General features: G+C 37.3%; 1 protein-coding gene across 7 annotated transcripts in view; it reads right to left on the minus strand.

Annotated features, from left to right (window-relative positions):
- The window catches only part of Wdr59 (WD repeat domain 59), a 123,732-nt gene that overhangs the window by 65,419 nt on the left and 37,832 nt on the right, over nt 1-20,481 (minus strand). For 5 of the 7 annotated variants that reach the window (XM_053784557.2, XM_053784553.2, XM_053784554.2 and 2 more), the window contains exons 12-15: nt 5,365-5,529; nt 4,504-4,599; nt 3,816-3,942; nt 862-1,094 (exon numbers count right to left, since the gene is read on the minus strand). In XM_053784557.2, coding sequence (XP_053640532.1) covers nt 862-1,094; nt 3,816-3,942; nt 4,504-4,599; nt 5,365-5,529 — 621 coding nt within the window. Of the gene's footprint in view, nt 1-861; nt 1,095-3,815; nt 3,943-4,503; nt 4,600-5,364; nt 5,530-14,230; nt 19,212-20,481 lie in introns of those variants that run through there. The other 2 variants (XM_053784552.2, XM_053784551.2) reach the window with 1 other exon arrangement.

The raw sequence follows: 20,481 nt of genomic DNA on the forward strand, positions 1-20,481 counted from the left end.
GTCAGATTAACAAGAGATTAGCAATAATTGGCTTCACTTTGTCTTTTAATAAAATCTTGCTATTTTAAATTTAATACCCTAACATACATTTATTGTCTATAAAAGTTTTCACTTTAGATGTAAACTCAATTTATTAGAATTACTTTTATTTTATGCCTATTTTTAATATACTTGTATGTATGTACTGCAAGTGCAATATTTTTTTATTTTCTATTAGTCTTACATTATATTAGGTTTTAGTTTGTCCAGAACGCTGTGCCCAAGCCTGGACTCTGTGTGTACAATTCAATGTCTTCTAATTTTGCAATAACTACAGTATTTTTATTATTATTATTATCACACTGGCCGATTCCCACCCCCGCTTTACGATCACCTCCCAATGCGACCAATTATGTAAGTGTATTTATGTAAGTGCGTTTGTACGTGTATGTTTGGGGGTCTGAAATGGACTAATCTAATTCACAATATTCCTTATGGAAACAAATTCGTTCAGTACTGGCACCTGAACATACTTCTGGAATTTATTCTGTATTTATTTTTATTCATTTATTTTAATGTCTATGTGAAAAATTATTTGAAATTACTTATGAAATATACAAATACAACTTTATTTCAACATGATACACTATTTATAGTCAAGTTAGGCTTAAGACTACAATAGCAATAAGGGAAGGAACATTAGCAAAGCTCAACATACAGTAATAATGAACAATACCTGAGCAAAGTGAAGAAAACTCCTATGACAATTTACACCTTTGCTTTTACTCTAACAAAATTATCTTAATATAAATGTTACAACATTTGGATACATATTAAAACAACAATATAAACTTAACAGAGTTACTGTAGCAGTTAACATACCTTGTCTTGATAATAATAGTGAGAAATAGAGACACTGTGTTCAATTGATGGGCTGTGGCTTAGAGCAGGATATATGTAGCTGTACTTAGGAGAGGTTGGCACAGTGCTTGATTTCTGAGCCATGTAATTTTTAATGTAGGCACCAAGGGCAGAGAGGGACCGTGGCGTTGACGACTCAGTCCGAGAAGATCCTTTCTTCATAAACATCGGCCGTGTAAAACAAACTAATAGCCCTGTGAAAAAGAGAAAAAATTCTGAATTTATTGTCGCCTGTTTCACCTGTAGTCAGTTTTGAGGACTTTTCTACCTCCACTGCAGCTTAAGTTCAATCTTCCCTACTGACCACCTGGTCAATCAGGCTGTTTGTGCTAGTAGCTCGCAAGCCCTTATAGACTTTTCAACCTGGTTGATCTGGTACTAGAAGGAAGCTGTCTAGTTTCTTCTTGAAAACTTTTGTCTCCCTCATGGCAATACTGCTTAGCTCCACTACTAGTGCACTCAGCTCACACAATGAGGTCCAGGGGTTGATCCCCGGTACAGGTGGAAACATTAGGATGCGTTTCTTTAAGGCACCTACTGTCCATGTTCACCCAGCAGTATGTACCTGGGTGTTAGTTGACTGGTGTGGGTGGCATTCTGAGACAAAACTGACCTAATTTGCTCGAAATGCTCTGCATAACAAGGGGCATTCTATACAGTAGTATATCACTGATGTCAGCAAGGCATGTACATGTACTTGTAGAAATAAAGATTATTATTATTACTGTTACAATTAAATCTATGAAAATAAAGACCATTTGTCTTAATCTTTGATGTCTCGTAAAGTGCTACTACTGTAATTTTTTTTTTTTCGTTTTTTTTTTTCAACAAGTTGGCCGTCTCCCACCAAGGCAGGGTGACCCAAAAAAGAAAGAAAATCCCCAAAAAGAAAATACTTTCATCATCATTCAACACTTTCACCACACTCACACATTATCACTGTTTTTGCAGAGGTGCTCAGAATACAACAGTCTAGAAGCATATACATATAAAGATACACAACATATCCCTCCAAACTGCCAATATCCCAAACCCCTCCTTTAAAGTGCAGGCATTGTACTTCCCATTTCCAGGACTCAAGTCCGACTATATGAAAATAACCGGTTTCCCTGAATCCCTTCACTAAATATTACCCTGCTCACACTCCAACAGATCGTCAGGTCCCAAGTAACATTTGTCTCCATTCACTCCTATCTAACACGCTCACGCACGCTTGCTGGAAGTCCAAGCCCATTGCCCACAAAACCTCCTTTACCTCCTCTCTCCAACCCTTTCCAGGACAACCCCTACCCCGCCTCCCTTTCCCTATAGATTTATATGCTTTCCATGTCATTCTACTTTGATCCATTCTCTCTAAATGACCAAACCACCTCAACAACCCCTCTTCTGCCCTCTGACTAATACTTTTATTAACTCCACACCTTTTCCTAATTTCCACACTCCGAATTTTCTGCATAATATTTACACCACACATTGCCCTTAAACAGGACATCTCCACTGCCTCCAACTAATAGATGTAACAAATACAACTATAAAATTAAAGACCTTGTAGCTTTATCTCTGAGGCTTTGTAGAGTCCAGCCAATTCAATAATGTAAGTTATTTAAGAAAGTTTGCATAAAAACAACCAAACCTAGATGCAATTAAAAAATATCTATAACTCCATTTGCAGTTAATGGAGATCAGTTTTTGGTGAGAAAGGCAAATAACAATTACCCACTTAAAGACTGATTAAAATTAATAAAAAAGCCAATTAAAAATACTGAAGTTGTAATGCAAACCAAAATAGCTAGATCATAACCTAAAAATACATGACTTTTTCAGATTTGATTATCCATCGATTTGTATTTGTAAGAAGTTAGGATTTTTTAAATACAGTAGCTCTCAGATTAAAACTGTACACTGAGGAAGTTGACTCATACAACTTCACCTCACTACCCTGCCAGGAAGGGAGTAGCACTATAGCTTCCAAATAAATACCGCCTTGTCATCCCAAATACAATGGACCCCCGCTTAACGATCACCTCCCAATGCGACCAATTATGTAAGTGTATTTATGTAAGTGCGTTTGTACGTGTATGTTTGGGGGTCTGAAATGGACTAATCTACTTCACAATATTCCTTAAGGGAACAAATTCGGTCAGTACTGGCACCTGAACATACTTCTGGAATGAAAAAATATCGTTAACCCGGGGTCCACTGTATACTTACACATAGAATTCTAACTTATAAGGCAATATATGTATCATGAATCATCATGAATCATCACTTAAGACATACTGTAATTTGCACCCTTTTATATGATAAGATAGAGAATAATGAGCAAGAAAGAAAATTCTTCTTCTTCTTTCAACAAAACTGGCCGTATCCCACCAAGGCAGGGTGGCCCAAAAAGAAAAACAGAAGTTTCTCTTTTTAAATTTAGTAATTTATACAGGAGAAGGGGTTACTAGCCTCTTGCTCCCAGCATTTTAGTTGCCTCTTACAACACGCATGGCTTACAGAAGAAAAATTCTGTTCCACTTCCCCATGGAGATAAGAGGAAATAAGCAAGAATAAGAACTAGAAAGAAAATAGCAGAAAACCCAGAGGGGTGTGTATATACATGCTTGTACATGTATGTGTAGTGTGACCTAAGTGTAAGTAGAAGTAGCAAGATGTACCTGAAATCTTGCATGTTTATGAGACAGAAAAAAGGACACCAGCAATCCTACCATCATGTAAAACAATTACAGGCTTTCGTTTTACACTCACTTGGCAGGACGGTAGTACCTCCCAAGGTGGTTGCTATCTACCAACCTACTACCTACAAGAAAGAAAATTACTGTTAGCAAAATAGAAAGTGAGGTTACAATAGCAGAGTTGTTAACACTGATGCTGACAAAGCTAATAACATCTACAAATTTGATGCCTACCTGCACTGGAAAATCTAGCACCTGATGTCCGTGGGAAGGGAACTCTATGATCCTGGTAACTTCCATACACCTGTCCAGAGTATCCATTACCTAACGGAGTCTCGATAGAGTTCAGTCTATCATCCCCCTGTAATAAAAACATGTGGTATCATGAGTCCACATGTTTATAGTAATATTGGTTGCTCCAGGCTTTAATATGACAAAAGTTTTTTTGTAAATTTATAATACATGTACTGGTAAAGTAGATAATAATTCAACTACTGCTGGGCAAAATGAGTTAGTTGGTTATTCTATCTCCCAGATACATACAGAAGCAGACAGTGTCAGAAGATAGTGTTATGGAACACAGACAGTGACAGAAGATGCAGTGTCATGGAACACAGGCAGTGACAGAAGATGCAGTGTCATGGAACACAGGCAGTGACAGAAGATGTAGTGTCATGGAACACAGGCAGTGATAGAAGATGCAGTGTCATGGAACACAGGCAGTGACAGAAGATGCAATGCCGTGAAACACAGGCAGTGACGGAAGATGCAGTGTCATGAAATACAGGCAATGTCAGAAGATACAGTGTCATGAAACACAGGCAGTGTCATAAGCCGCAACAAACCCAGTGGCCATAACTGCTACTATATTATGCAAAACTCATCAATGAACATATTAGTTTCACTTTTGTACTGTACTCACCAGTAACTCTTTCAAATGATTGACAAAAACCCTTATACAGGGCTCCAGGCAGGCTTTATGTTTCCTTTGATACTGGCTGGCTGTAGTTTTCAAAACCTGAAAAGGAATTCACATGGCACTGTAGAGGGTTCAAGATATTTTTATTTTTTTTCAACACACTGGCTGTATTCCACCGAGGCAGGGTGACGTAAAAAGAAAAGCAAAAGTTTTTCTTTTCAAATTTAGTAATTTATATCTTTATTTTAGGAGTAAGGGGCTAGTAACCCCTTCTGTATACATTACTAAAGTTAAAAAGAGAAACTTTTGTTTTTCTTTTTGGGCCACCCTGCCTCGGTGGGATACGGTCAATTTGTTGAAAAAAAAAATCTTTATTCCAGCATGATACAATGGTTGTACAGAGATGGGTGACATTTAGGTGTGCATGTAGAAAGTACATTGTTATGCAGAGCATTTCAGGCAAACTTAAGCCTAGCTTAAGACTAAACATATGAATAGCACAAGATGTCAAAAATCACAACAGCTGTCAATAAACACAATAATACAGGTTTTGAAGAACAAAAACTCTATTCCCTAGGTGCCCTATGTGAAATATGTTACACTTCATAAATGTCAATACTCAAAATTCAAATTACTTTTTTTATTTCAAAGTATATAATAATCAGGAAGCCCATAGAACAAACTTAGACTAAGAGTTAACAGGAAGTTAAGAAAATAGTTAGGATACAAGTTAAAAGATTATTCATTAAAAATATAAATTGCAGTTTGTTATTAAATGAGCTTGACAAAGCCCTTTTATATATGAATTAAGCAACAGATAACAATGAAATACATGCAATAACACAAATATCAAAACAAACTTACTTTTAGCAAATCAGTTTTACAAGAAATGTCAATGGTAGTCCCATACGAGAACCTGAAAATTGGTGTGTGTTGCCGTGGGTATGTAAGAGGGAAGTTTATGTTGAGACACACAGTGTGGTTCTTGTGTTTGGCTGTCACCTGACACAGTCGTTTCTCAACCTCTGTCTGAAGAAAAATAATAAATTATTCACAACTCAACTTATCACAAATAAAATTTCCTAAAACTTAAATTTACAAGACATACAAACCCATGTGCCGTATTTTTCTTAAAACCCTCAAACCAACCATGATGCTTTCAGTTTCAGCACCGGAACCCTGTCTTTTTCTTTAGATCTTTAAATAAGCTTAAAGCTTTCATTTGTACAGCCATTAGCAAACAGAGTTATGCCAATGCATGTCCTCCATCCAGATACTGTATTTAAAAGTCTTTCCATAGTTTCCATTACTTTACTCATCAACATTGTAACAAAATGACATTAAGTGAGGACTTACCGTATCTACATCTGTAGATCTATGCATAATTCATCAAGCTCTTAAATTTGGCGAACAGCAACTTTTGGTCTAAATATGAGGGAATGAATCTATGTGGTGGGTGTGCACAGTATAATAATAATAATAAAAATCTTGCCCTATACAGTGCACAATAGGAACAATTAACTGTGGTTGGGTAAAAAAAAACTTTGGGGCACTTTTTAGAGTAGCCATTTCTTGGTGTCCACAGATTAATCAGATTTCAGTTGGTTTCAGGGTGGAGGTGGCCCCAAAAAATGCCTCAAATGCTTGATTTTGCCAATTTTCCTAGTGAAGGGTTGGGCTTCCCCTACCCCCTGCCAGGTTTATTTTATGGTTTTTCACTAAGGAGGCTTCAACTACCAATTCATTAGCCAAAAAATTGGGGAAAACATCAAATTTTGGTGATTATTATTTTATATTTTTATTAACATGCTGGCTGATTCCCACCAAGGCAGGGTGGCCCGAAAAAGAAAAAACTTTCACCATCATTCGCTCCATTACTGTCTTGCCAGAAGGGTACTTTACACTACAGTTCGTAAACTGCAACATTAACACCCCTCCTTCAGATTGGTGATATGATAATTAAAAATGAATAGGAAGTTTTATACAGGAGAGGTCTGGGGAAGTGATTAATGAACAGAGAAAAGTTGCTTTGGTGGCTGGAATGCCTAGTGTTTCTTTAGGACTCTCTTTAAATTGGAGTTTCCTGACAAGAACAAAATGACTAAATTATCAGCTTCTAGGTTCTTAATTAATAGGGTCCTTGTGATAGCTGAATGGCAGTTTCCTGCAATCACTGGATAGTACAGAAGGCATACTAGTAAAATAGCTGGGAACTGGGTTGGTTCGAGCAATGGAATTGATGTTAAATAGTTCTCAAAGTGGGCAAAATCTCTGTTTCATAAAGTGTTCCTGGACCTCCAACTACATGCCTGAGTAATTCCCTGTGTATTACATAGGGAATTACTCATTTTGCATTTCTGGTGCTATTACCCCTAGAAAAAGATTTTCTACCATTTAAAATATGGCAAAACAGAAGGGGCTTTTAATCTGGAGGGTGCCAAGAGTCAAAGGGTTAACTCAATAGCCATCCCCCGCCAAGGTAGAGCGACTCAAAGAAGAAAATACATTCACCATTGTTCAACAACTTTCCAGAATTAAATCCGATACCAAGAGGTTACTATAACCTTTCCATAGTCTTAATACCTGAATTATCATTATAATCAAAACAAAAAAACTAAACCTACTAGGGTTAATATCTGAAAGATCTAGAACTATGTGATGAACATGGCAGTTACTAAATTGTATTATCAAAAAGAGATTACATTTCCCTTGCAAGTTTGAATTACACCACATTATTACATTTTAAGGAGGGAGCACTAACCCCATAGGGGATTATAGAGCACCTGGGAAGAATGGAAGACAATCTGGTTCGATCCAATGGAGGAGAAATCAGGGCAAATTCCTTGGATCATGAGTGCCACACTGGCATCAAGGAACCTTTCCCTGAGAGGTATAAGAGTGCCTTAAGAAATCGTAATGACACGATTGCAAATAAACCATACCCCCGGCCGGGATTGAACCCGCGGTCATAGAGTCTCAAAACTCCAGCCCGCGGGTTCAATCCCGGCCGGGGGTATGGTTTATTTGCAATCGTGTCATTACGATTTCTTAAGTCATGTTGACGGCAGTGAAGGGACTTGAGCTAGAGTTCGTCACGGCCACGCTAGCTGGAGATTCGTCTGTAAAAACTTGCATTTGTGGTCACAGAGGTGCCTGTGCTAACTTTCCTATGGTGTAGAAATATACCTAGTTGGATGAATCTTATTGTGGCTAGCTGGTCTAGTGGCTAGCGCGACGGGCTGGAGTTTTGAGACTCTATGACCGCGGGTTCAATCCCGGCCGGGGGTATGGTTTAGGTATAAGAGTTGAAGCACTCTCATATATATCACCTCACAAATGGGAGATAATCAGGTTTAACAGAAAAGGGTAGCTCCTAATCCTTAAATCAATAGCCCATCACTTGCATCACGGCAACCATTCCCTTGAAGGAAGACAAATGAAGCATGTTGAATTTTACTCAGTATCAAATGCACATTGTTTTTATTAGTACTACTGCATTACAATGTATTTTATATATGGGATGTGGTAAGCCCATAAGGGCCATACAGTGCCTGGGGAATACCAGGTAATCAAGAATGATCCAGGGGAGATTATTAATATTATAATCAAGGGGGAGTGCTAAACCCAAAGGATTATGCAGTGCCTGTGGGGGAGATGTGGAAGGTATTCATGCTTAATTCAGGGAAATAGAGCACAGATCCAATTCCCTAGATCAAGAGCCCCTCACCAACGTCAAGGAACCTTCCTTAAGGGGCAGGGAAGAATAGCTCAAATTCCTTATATCAAGAGTCTCTAGCATCAAGACACCCATCCATCTATTCAATATTATTACTATTATTACAATCATAACTAAGCACAAAACCCATAAGGGTCATACAGTGTTGCATAGGGTCAACAGGAAGGGTGGTGGGGTGGCGATGTATGTCAGAGAAAATTTAAATTGTTGTCTTAGACATGATATAAGATTAGAAACATCGAACACAGAATCGGTTTGGCTACAGTTTCTCGAGGGACGTGACAAATTAATTTTGGGTGTGATTTATAGGCCCCCAAACCTTGATAGGGAGTGCAGTAAGCTGTTATGGAACGAAATTCATAAGGCATCTAGATATGAAAATGTTGTGATAATGGGAGATTTTAACTTTAGACAAATTGATTGGAACAATATGACAAGAAATCTCGAGTCAGGTGACTTTCTTGATACAGTTCAGGATTGCTTTTTAGAACAGGTTGTGACAGAACCAACTAGAGGAAACAATCTGCTTGACTTGGTTCTTGCCAACAAAGATTCACTAATTAATAATCTTGAGGTTAATGATGAGCTTGGGGAAAGTGATCACAAATCACTTAGTTTCAATATATCATGGAATTACCCAGATAACTGTAATCAAATCTCTGTCCCAGATTTTCGCTTGGCCAACTTCATGGGACTGAAAAATTACTTGGGTGGGCTAAATTGGGATGTCCTGACTATGGGTCAGGTAGGTGATCTTGGTTGCCAATATGACGTTTTTCAGAGCATAGTTCTAGCTGCCCAGACAACTTTTGTTCCGAGTAGGGAAATTAGATCTAACAAAAATGATCCCAAATGGATGAACAATAGATTAAAACATCTCATTGGTCAAAAGAGAGGCATATATAGGCATATCAAAAGAGGGGATGGGCAGTTAAGAAATCAATATATTCAATTAAAGAGAGAAATAAAAAAAGGAATAAGAAAAGCAAAAAGGGATTATGAGGCTAAGGTCGCAAGGGATTCAAAGACTAACCCAAAAGGGTTCTTTCAGGTATACAGAAGTAAGATTAGGGACAAGATTGGCCCACTTAAGAGTAACTCTGGTCAGACAGTGATAAGGATACGTGTGAAATACTAAATACCTACCTCCTCTCAGTTTTCACCCAGGAAAATACTAGCGAGATTCCTGAAATAATAGATTACGTAGAACAGGATGATAATAAACTATGTATGATAGCGGTAACTAGTGATGTGGTCCTCAGACAAATAGAGAAACTAAAACCTAACAAATCCCCAGGTCCTGATGAACTGTTTGCAAGGGTGTTAAAGGAATGTAAAGAGGAACTTAGCATACCTTTGGCTAATCTTTTTAACATATCACTACAAACTGGCATAGTGCCTGATAAGTGGAAAATGGCAAATGTAATACCTATTTACAAGGCAGGTGACAGGTCCTTGGCTTCGAACTATAGACCAATAAGCCTTACCTCCATAGTGGGAAAATTTATGGAATCAATAATTGCCGAAGCAATTCGTAGCCATCTTGACAGGCACAGATTGATTAATGATTCTCAACACGGTTTTACAAAGGGGCGTTCCTGTCTTACGAATTTACTCATTTTTTTCACTAAGGTGTTTGAGGTAGATCATGGTAATGGATATGATATTGTGTATATGGACTTCAGTAAGACTTTCGATAGAGTTCCACACCAGAGGCTATTGAGGAAACTTAGGGCACACGGAATAGGAGAAATTTTTTCCTGGGTAGAGGCATGGCTGACAAATAGACTGCAGAGAGTTTGCATAAATGGGGAGAAATCAGAATGGGGGCACGTCACAAGCGGTGTTCCTCAGGGGTCAGTGTTGGGCCTGTTGTTGTTCACAATTTACATAAACGACATAGATGAGGGAATAAATAGCGACATAAGCAAATTTGCTGATGACACCAAAATAGGCCATCCAATTCATTCTAATGAGGACATTAGAGCACTCCAGGATGATTTGAATAGACTGACGCAATGGTCGGAGAAGTGGCAGATGCAGTTTAATATTGACAAATGCAAAGTTCTAAATGTTGGACAGTTAAATAACCATGCCACATATAAACTAAATAATGTAGATCTTAATACTACTGATTGCAAAAAGGATTTAGGAGTTCTGGTTAGTAGTAATCTAAAACCAAGACAACAGTGCATTAGTGTTCACAATAAAGCTAACAGAATTCTTGGCTTCATATCTAGAAGTATAAATAATAGAAGTCCTCAGGTTGTTCTTCAACTCTATATATCCTTGGTTAGGCCTCATTTAGACTATGCTGCTCAGTTCTGTCACCGTATTACAGAATGGATATAAATGCTCTGGAAAACGTACAAAGGAGGATGACAAAGATGATCCCATGTATCAGAAATCTTCCCTATGAGGATAGACTGAGGACCCTGAATCTGCACTCTCTCGAAAGGCGTAGAATTAGGGGGGATATGATCGAGGTGTATAAATGGAAAACAGGAATAAATAAAGGGGATGTAAATAGTGTGCTGAAAATTTCCAACCAAGACAGGACTCGCAGCAATGGTTTCAAGTTGGAAAAATTCAGATTCAGGAAGGATATAGGAAAGCACTGGTTTGGTAATAGAGTTGTGGATGAGTGGAACAAGCTCCAGAGTACAGTTATTGAAGCTAAAACGTTGTGTAGTTTTAAAAATAAGTTAGATAAATACATGAGTGGGTGAAGGTGGGTGTGAGTTGGACCTGACTAGTTTTGCTGCTGTGTCTGGTACAGTGTTCCATTCTTGAGTGGGGATGACCAGACTGGGTGGGTCATTGGGATAATCCAGGGGGTGGGTCATTGGTCTAATCCGGGGGGGGACATGGACCTGCTCCGTGTGGGTCAGTAGGCCTGTTGCAGTGTTCCTTCTTTCTTATGTTCTTATCTATTCAGTAACTTGGCTCTTTTTTGCTATTTACTAAGTAGTCATGCCCTTTAATGGAATTAAAAATCATCAGGAAAATTCTTGGGGCTCTGGCTTGAGATGGCAGCCTAAGAGTGTACTCCAGCATGTGATGCAAAACAATGTTTTCAGCACCAAGCTCACTATACTATAAGATAGTTGGTACCATAGTTCAATCACTGTTCACCTTGGTGCTACTGCTATACATCTGATCAAGTACCTCTCTGGAAATTCTTATTTGATGCAGAGATGAAGCCTTTCCTCATTATTATTAAATTCCCATGTGGGTCATTCAGGGCCCTGCATAACAAAAGGGAGATGACAGAATACAGAATGCTCAGTTCAGACAGTGACCCAGTGCTCAATTGCTTTCTTTAACCCTTAAACTGTCCAAGCAGATCTACGTTCACATGCGTAGTGCTCCAAAAGTAGATCTACATTTTTTTACATATTTTCAAATGTAACAGAAAAAAGTAGATCAAAGTTTTTTTACACATTTTCAAATGTAAAAAAAAAAAAAAGAACTACTTTTTTACATACTATCAAATGTTGAAAAAACGTACATATACGTTTGGACCGTTTACGGGTTAAGCTGATACAGGACACAGAGAAAACAAGGAACAAATATCTCACTCACATACAACATGTTCAACATAACCTGCTCAGAAGGAGAATAAAAGGCCCTAAGAAACTCCATACATACAAAGAAAAGGCCCTAAAATATGAAACTCACTACCTAATGATGCAAAAAATTAGCAACCTGCCCACAACTTTAAAACCCATTTAAAATGCCTCAAATCTGTTATTACTACAGGCTGTTAATTATCATCTATTTTAATCTGGTTTTCCAGACCTAAATACAATCCCTGCCCATGCATTATTACCACCCTTCAACCTGTTTTTGATAGTCCAGTTTTCACATGTACAGTGGTACCCCGAGTTTCGGCCATAATTCGTTCCAAAAGACTGTTCGAGTGTCGTTACCAAATGAATTTGTTCCCATAAAGAATAATGTAAATTATATTAGTCTGTTTCAGACCCCCAAAAATACACTTACAAAAGCACTCGCAATAACTCACTTACATAATTGTTCAAGTTGGGAGCTGTACGAAACTTGGGGTACCACTGTATTAATACGTTGAATCAAACTTAGCATTCAAGGACTATAAACCTTATTTATTCCTTTTTATTTTTTTATATGCAAGTGTTAGTGCTGATGAATAATGTTAGAATGCCTGAAATACTCTAAATAAAAAAATATCAGGAGTATTTCAATAAGCTTATGGTTCAAGCTAATACGTACTTTTTTCTTGTACCCACGTACATAAGTTTTGCATTTAAATTAGGTTAATGCAACAACCTCATTTCTCCTTTAGAGAGCAGACACTGCTTCTCACCTCCAGGACTAAAGTTCAGCTAACCAGCTTCCAAGAATCCCTTCATAAAGTTATCTTACTCACATTCCAAAAGCCTCATGGATGTTCAATCCCCCTAAGAGTCAAAACCTTTACACCTCTCCTCTTTCAACCATTCCTGGAATGACCCTTACCCATCCTTCTTCTCATCCAAGATTTACATAACCTTTTACACTTCTATTCTACTCCATCTTTTCTGGATGCCCCAACCACTTAAACATCTCCTGAGTCACTGGAATTATACTTCTTGTAACCCCAAAGTGTTTTCTAATCTCCATGCTCTGAATTCTCTGCATAATATTTACACCACATACTGCATTCAAACAAGTTATCTCCTCCAGCCTTATGCTTGTTGTAATGTTTAAAGCCCATGCCATGCAAACATACAAAAGTGTTGGTACCACTGCACTCTGGTACATTTTCCATTTTGCCTCTATAAACTTTTATCCACAAATGCCTTGACACACCACCCACATTTTTTTTTACCTTTCTCTGTTCTATGGTCCACTTTGCCTTTCACAGACCCAGCAGCTGAAATATCAAAATACTTCACTTCCTCCATGCTCCCTCCCTCAAACCCGATATATGCACATAAATGGGGAGTAAAGAAACTCACTGAACCAATAAAATTACTTAGGAATAATTATTGCCTACAAATCTGCTTCTCAAAGCTCCAAAACTTCAGTGGCACAGTCTCAGCTCCCAAACCTACGAGTGCCATTCTTAAATATGACAATTCAAAACACCTTACATAACATGAGTAATCAATTCCTGAATATGCAGAGCCTGTGTAGAACCCTCAACCACTACATAAAAAGTGAAATTCGAGTAAGTCCAAAGTAGTGCATTCAGTGCCACCTGAGTAGAAGGAGAATAAAAAACAAAGATGAGATATAATCACAACATGCACAAATATTCCAGGTCATAGTGTAGCACAAGAATGAAGTTTAAGTTACAGATGAGCCCCAGGGATATTTGGAAGTATTTCTTCAGTTTCATAGTGATTGGAAAATCAAATGATATGGGAGAGGAAATGGTGGAGGCAGGCTCTATACATAGTTTTAAAAACAGCAACAATAAGGAACACAAGGGTAAGAGAGTGAATCTGAAGAGCGGCAATGTTAAGAGACAGACCCAGGAATCGAGAATCAACACCTGCAACCACAAATAGGCAAGTACAGATAGGTAAGTACCTAATTGTTCAACAGAGTAACAAAAAGCATCTCCTCCAGATGAGAGTAGCAGAGTGAAAAACAGAAAAGTAATATAATTCACAGTGTTTTAAGATTATTATTACATACATGGGGGAAGTCCTTAACCCAGAGGGGTCACACAGTGCCTGGGTATATGGCTGGGATTCAGACTCAATTCAAGGAACTGAGCACAGGTTCAATTCCTTAGATCAAGAGCCCCTCACCACATCAAGGAACCTCCCTCTAGGAGTAATTTAAGGAGAATGTTATACTAGTGTCAAGGTATACATGTATTACAATCACTAGTTAGTGTACCCTATGAACATTATTTTCAATAATGGCTTTCTCAGTTCTAAGCAGTGTGAATACACTTGCTCAAAAAGGAGAACAAAATTACTGTTGAAAAAAGGGGGCTATAAAGACAATTGAAACAACGTAGAATGAAAATAACATTGTTCTTATCTATTTCTTTCCCACTATTGTACATTACTGTATTTCGACCTTTAGAATTCATTCCTTCAGCCTTCATTCCATTCCTTTAAGTTTCTTTTCACACCTTCAATACTTATAATTCAAACTGCTGTAAATAACCTTTACTCTCAAAAAATACAACTTATATGACCACCTATTTGACAATTTTTACTTCATTTCAGTCTTAACATAAAATACCTTAACTTATTTCACTAAACAATGTATAAGATCCTATACACCTAAGTATATACATTCTTTGGTTAAGTCTATATATTAAAAATTTCCAATTCACAATAGACTTTCATTTCTTTATAAAAACTTGCCTAACTTTCATAAAAATATAGCAATAATTATTATGCAAAATATCACATTACAGTTTACATACAATATATAAATTAACTGATTACTTATCTAGCTAGTGGAATCATGCCAGAATATGTAATCATGTATTTTACCTGTGATCTAATCGTTTATGAAAACTGAGTTCAGCTCTGGTTTGAAATATTAAATGACATTCCTCACACTGTGTTGTCTGAGACGCATTATTTTCTCTCACTGAATGAGACCTAGAGTGAGCTTCCCCGAGTCTTCTTAGACGAGGCTCAATCACTGCAGTTCCTCTTGAGGCTCTCTTTATTTGGGGAACTTTAGTATCTTTATTCTTCTCAATTGGAATTTTATTTCTTAATGCAGGTACTTTTGATTGTCTTCTGTTTTTAAAATATACTTCCATTTCTGTAGATTGATTATCTGACCTATTTTTACTACATGAATTATCAGGCCTTAATTTTTTTGCCTCATTAAACTTTTCATTGGCCACTTCTCTTTTCTTTCCCTTATCACCTGGAGTCAGTGATACGTTAAATGTGTTTAATTTTATGTTTTCACTCTCACTGATTAAAGTTGGCCCAGAGTTTAAGTTGGAGAAATCAAGGGTGGACATTTCTACCTCACTCTGAATGCCTGAGTGTTCAAATTCATTGGAACTGATTGTCAAAATTTTCAGTACAGCCTCACTGTTATCTTCATCCAATGATGTTACAATAATGTCTTCAACTATATTTTGGTTGCTGTTTTCCACTTCCATTTTAACAATTGAATTAAGATTTGTCAATCCTCTTTCCTTTTTCTTATTACTGTGAGATTTTTTATTCCTTTGTGGTGCATTTCCCTCAGAATCATCATCCTCTTGTCCAGACGACACCTGGTAATTTTCATCACTATAATATTCATCACTGTTATCTTCATCACTCCCTGAATCTTTTTTAATATTAAGATGCAAAAACTCCCGACAGTCAACCTGAGAATACTGAGAACTATGTTCCCTGTAATTCAACTTGCTGCTAAAAGATATACCACATTTTCTGCATCTATACAACATCTTCTTTACATCCCTTACTGAGCCTATGTCTTCCAGATTCATGTATGACTTGCTGGCTTTCTTACTGCTAATCCCTAACTTGTGTTCCTTTTCAACTGATTTTGACAGTAAAATGGACTTTGTATGTTGCGTATCATTTAAAGAGCTGATAGGTAATTCACTGCGAGTTTTCATTTTATCAAATAATTTGAGGTCTCTATCTATTTTCTTGACTGGCACTCTCTCCTCAAAGTATGCTGGATCATCCACTATCTCTTCATCCTCTGCTTCTAACTTAATACCTGCATTATTTTTTCTCCTGGTTCTTTTAGCCTTACTGCTTGCCTTAGTAACCACATCAATGGCATTTCTAGGAAGTCGTCCACAGCGGACAGCTTCCACCACTATTCTTTTATGAATATATTTATTTGCCTCTTTATTATCAACATGATGGGCATTTGCAAGGTGGTCTAAGATCATTGTTATGTCATCAAACACCTTCTGACATTGCTCTTCAAAAACACACTCAAAGAAAAGCAGTTTCCTCTTTTTTTTAGATGGTAAATTTGTGATGCGGGAAGGTTTATCAGGAAAATGATCCCATTCCTCATCTGGATGCCACTTTTTGTAATGGACTATAAGCGGTCGCTTACTCCGATAAACCATGGAACAAAACCGACATCCAAATTTGTAGATATTTTTCAGTTCAGCTCCAGCATGTTTCAGCTTTTCTTCCAGCATCTGGGCTTTCTTCTTCATTGCCTTCTCATTCCTAAGAGGATCTCTACCACCTGTATCCAAGTATTTGTGGTACTTTCGGTGGTGATTTTTTGATTCAACATTAGACCTGAGAAAGATGTTACACTGAAGACACTTGTATGCTTTTTCATTGGGGTGCTCCCTTAATATATGTCGAGTCATTGAATTTTTAACAGGAAACTTAGCCTCACAGTAAAAACATTTAAACTTCACTTTTTCCTTGAAAACATCATCATTTCGAAGATGTTTAGGTATGTAATATATTATAGTATTACCTTCAACAGTCATCTCCACTTGAGACATATCAATACTTGGGGAATCACTCTTGTCCCCAGCACCATGCAAATGCTTTGCTGTTTCTCGATGTACAGTCAGCATTAGCATTTTCTCTGGATGCTCGCGTTTTTGGTGATAACGAAGCTTGCTCGGATCTTCATAACTACTCTTGCAAAAATCACAGTAGTAAGGAGCTTTATCTGATGGATGTTCTTTGACAATATGCCGAAACAAACGATGTCGTATTTCAGTTTTAAAATCACAGTGAGGACAGTTGTAATTTCCACGAACTGTACGACAGCTGTGCGTGTTCATTTTTCTGCACGTTGCAAATGTTTCATCACAATACTGGCAAAACCACTGGGGATTATCTGGATGCTCTTCTCTCACATGGCGTGCAAGAAGAAAGCGATACATATAGGCATTTTTACAGTATCGACACTGAAATCTTTTTATGGCTGCATGTATCTGAATATGGACTAACATCTGAGGTTTATTCTGACAGATCATATTACATATCCCACACTGATGAATATAATCAGACAGTTTTCCAGGAGCTCCTTGAGAAATCTTCTCTGCACATTCATGACTTGTCACATGAATGTTAAATGCTTTTGGAGGAGCAAAAAAAGGTTCTCCACATTTTTCACAAAATTCAAGCTTATCAACATAGAATATATTGTGGCTCTTCAATAGATGATTAGTAAGGCCATCCAAAGAATTACACATTTGCCCACACTCAACACATTTGACATTCAGAATACCATGAGCTTTTTGTCGATGCCTCTTCAACGATGTGTAATCTTTGAACCCTCGGCCACACTCTTGACATGTTATTGGACGTTCCCCAGTATGTAGTCTTTCGTGATATCTCAGATTAGCTTTAGATCGAAAAGATGCCGTACAAGAGTGACATCTGTATGGTCTCTCATCACTGTGAATACGTTTGTGAATCTGCAGTGGTGTACTGTAATGGAAAGCTTTATCACATTCATCACATTTATACATTTTTTCAACATTGTGGGTCACTTTATGGCTATTTAAAGAAGAACGAACCTTGTAAGTCTTATCACATTTATCACACTGAAAAAGTCCAGGTTCCTCACAATGAGGTGCATTCTTTACTGAAATTTTTTTGTCTGTTGAGGAGTTGAGGTCTATCTTCAGAAATGCTTGTGACGAGTTTGAAGACAAGGCTATACTTTGCTCCAAGTCCCTTGTTATTATCAAAAAGTTCACTCCCCTGTCTTGGTATGCCCTTAATGATTCAACAAGTGGAGAAATGGAGATCTGTGTCTGTGTTTCCCCCTCTATTACAACAAGTTCAACACTTGTGAGATAGGACTGGTTTCCAAGAACAACAATATTTTCTCCTTGCACAAGGGCACCACCTTCAAATAGTTGTGGCGATAAAGCTGCACACATTTCCTCAGAAAATTCTAAACTCCCATCTTCTGTATCAGGTATGTAAATTAATTTAGCAGGTACTTGTAATGGTGCATCATTAGAGTGTTTAATCATAAAGGATCCATCAATTACTGCTGCATTTGGAGCATTCACTAAAGGAAGAGACAGAGTTAATGAAATATTGTCTGGAATTTCCCGTTTTAAAAGTATTTGATTCTCATTACTGGCATCTACAGTTTCTACAAGAGTATGTATGCTTGGTGAAGTAGAACACACAGAATTCTCTTCATTACTGCTCATATTTCCATTATTTATAACATGGATAACAGTTTCCTCCTTTGTAGTATCTATATTAGTAATGACTTCCTTCACTTCCTGTACAGGTGTTGGCACTTCTGGTGTCACACTGATGATAGATATCTCTGTAGATTTGGATAAATCCTGTCTTCCCCCTGTATTACTCAACAAACAAGCTGCTGGTCTGTCTGATGTTATGGGAATTGACTCCATATCTAGAACTGCTGGCTCTGATGGACACTCACTCCACCCTTTACTTTTCACAGTAATTTTCACTGGAGACTCTTCATCCACTACTACATTATCTGTTTGCTCCTTAGAACTTTTATTCCCACCAGGGAAATTCAAGGAAGATTTATCATTCATAAGACATGCACTGCTATCATCTAAGTTTACTCTGGAAATTAAATCCTGATCTGAACACTCCAATCCAGTAATGTAACTCATTGCCAATAAGTTTATTTCACTATTAGTTTTCACTGATAAAACCTTTTTTGTCATATCACAAGAGATGTTTGTTCTAAAATCCTGGATATAGGAATTAAAATTTGTCTTAGATTTTATATGGCAACCAATACCTTTATTATATACATCCAAAACACTTTTCTTTTTATCTTTAAGGTTAATGTGACACTTTTCTAAATTACTAGCAGCATCATCACCTAATTCTCCCTCTAACTTTGTCACTTCATTAACCAGATCACTACCATCCCCACTGTGTAATCTGACTTCTTCACGAGCATTATTTTCTGAACGCGTCTCCAGCCTGCCTTCTTCACGCGCAACCTTGTTGTCATCTTGACCATGTGTTTTACCTTCAGCACCAGCCAGTACTTCGATTCCTCCACCCTGCGGAATTACAGCAGACTCTGGTTATTCTGATCTAGCAACGAGTTGTATCTTTTACCAACACCATTTACAGTTTTTAAAATTTACTCTCTAAATACTTTATAACATTAAAAAAAATAACAGAGTATGTAGTTTATTTCTGTTGTCACTTTTTACTGTAATTAAATTTATAGAAATTTTAATTAAAAAATTTGCTGGTGTTAAGTTTTAATTTTATGTTAAAGGCCAATATTTATGAATAAGAATGTCCATATAACCTTGAAGCTTATTTCTAGTGCACTCAACAAATATTAAGAATAATATACCGCACAGTTAATATGTACAAATAACCCACACATAGGAGAGTGAAACTTATGACGACTTATTGGCCAGACTTGGACCAAGAACATGAACCATTAATGGTACAATTTGGACCAAAGTATCATCATAAGTTTCATTCTACTATGTGCAGATTATCCATGCACTGTTCCAGTGATGGTATTGTGCCTTTTTATACTTCAGTTAACATGTGGTGTATAACAGCATTATGAAATTAGGTAAACCTGGTAAAAGATAGAGCTTATATAATACTGATCATGATGAACCAGAGTCTACTGAATATAATAATATAAAGAACAGATCTACAGGTGGAAAAGATCTTTTCTGATATAATTCCCCAATACTTCAACATACTTAATTCATGTATATACAAAGTTTTTATTCTTTTCACTTATTTTGCTTGGTTTTAATGTTCCCATCAGAATCTCAACAGTTATTTCACTTTTCAGAAGAGAGATGCAACAGTTAACAGAGACCTGGGGTGTGCCAAAGATTCAGTATCAATGAGTATTGGCCAACACTGATGGTATCAGTATCAGTAGGTATCATCTAATGTTCATGATATTGGTACTAGAACCAGTGAGCATCAGCAAATGATGGTATTAGTATCATTACAAGTACCTATTGCTGGTTTTTGGCTAAAGCTAGTATCAGACTAAAATTGAGTATCCATCTCAGCACAAAATCTGGCATTGCCCCATCCCTAACTGAGGCCCCACCCACGGCTAAAATACAAAGAGATCAACCAGAACTCTACATCACCAAACAGTTAAAACAGTTTCCTTCACACCAAATTCTGGATAAAAATTATTTTTTAATGCACTGCCCATCTCTTACCAAGGTAGTAAGAACCCCCTCCCCCAACACAAAAAAAAAATCACCATTCTCTTGCCAGAAGCTTGCTTACATTACAGTTCAGATGACCCTGTGAACAGCAACATCCCCACTGCTG

Source organism: Cherax quadricarinatus, chromosome 60 (assembly GCF_038502225.1).
Source record: "Cherax quadricarinatus isolate ZL_2023a chromosome 60, ASM3850222v1, whole genome shotgun sequence".
Classification (NCBI taxonomy): domain Eukaryota; kingdom Metazoa; phylum Arthropoda; class Malacostraca; order Decapoda; family Parastacidae; genus Cherax; species Cherax quadricarinatus.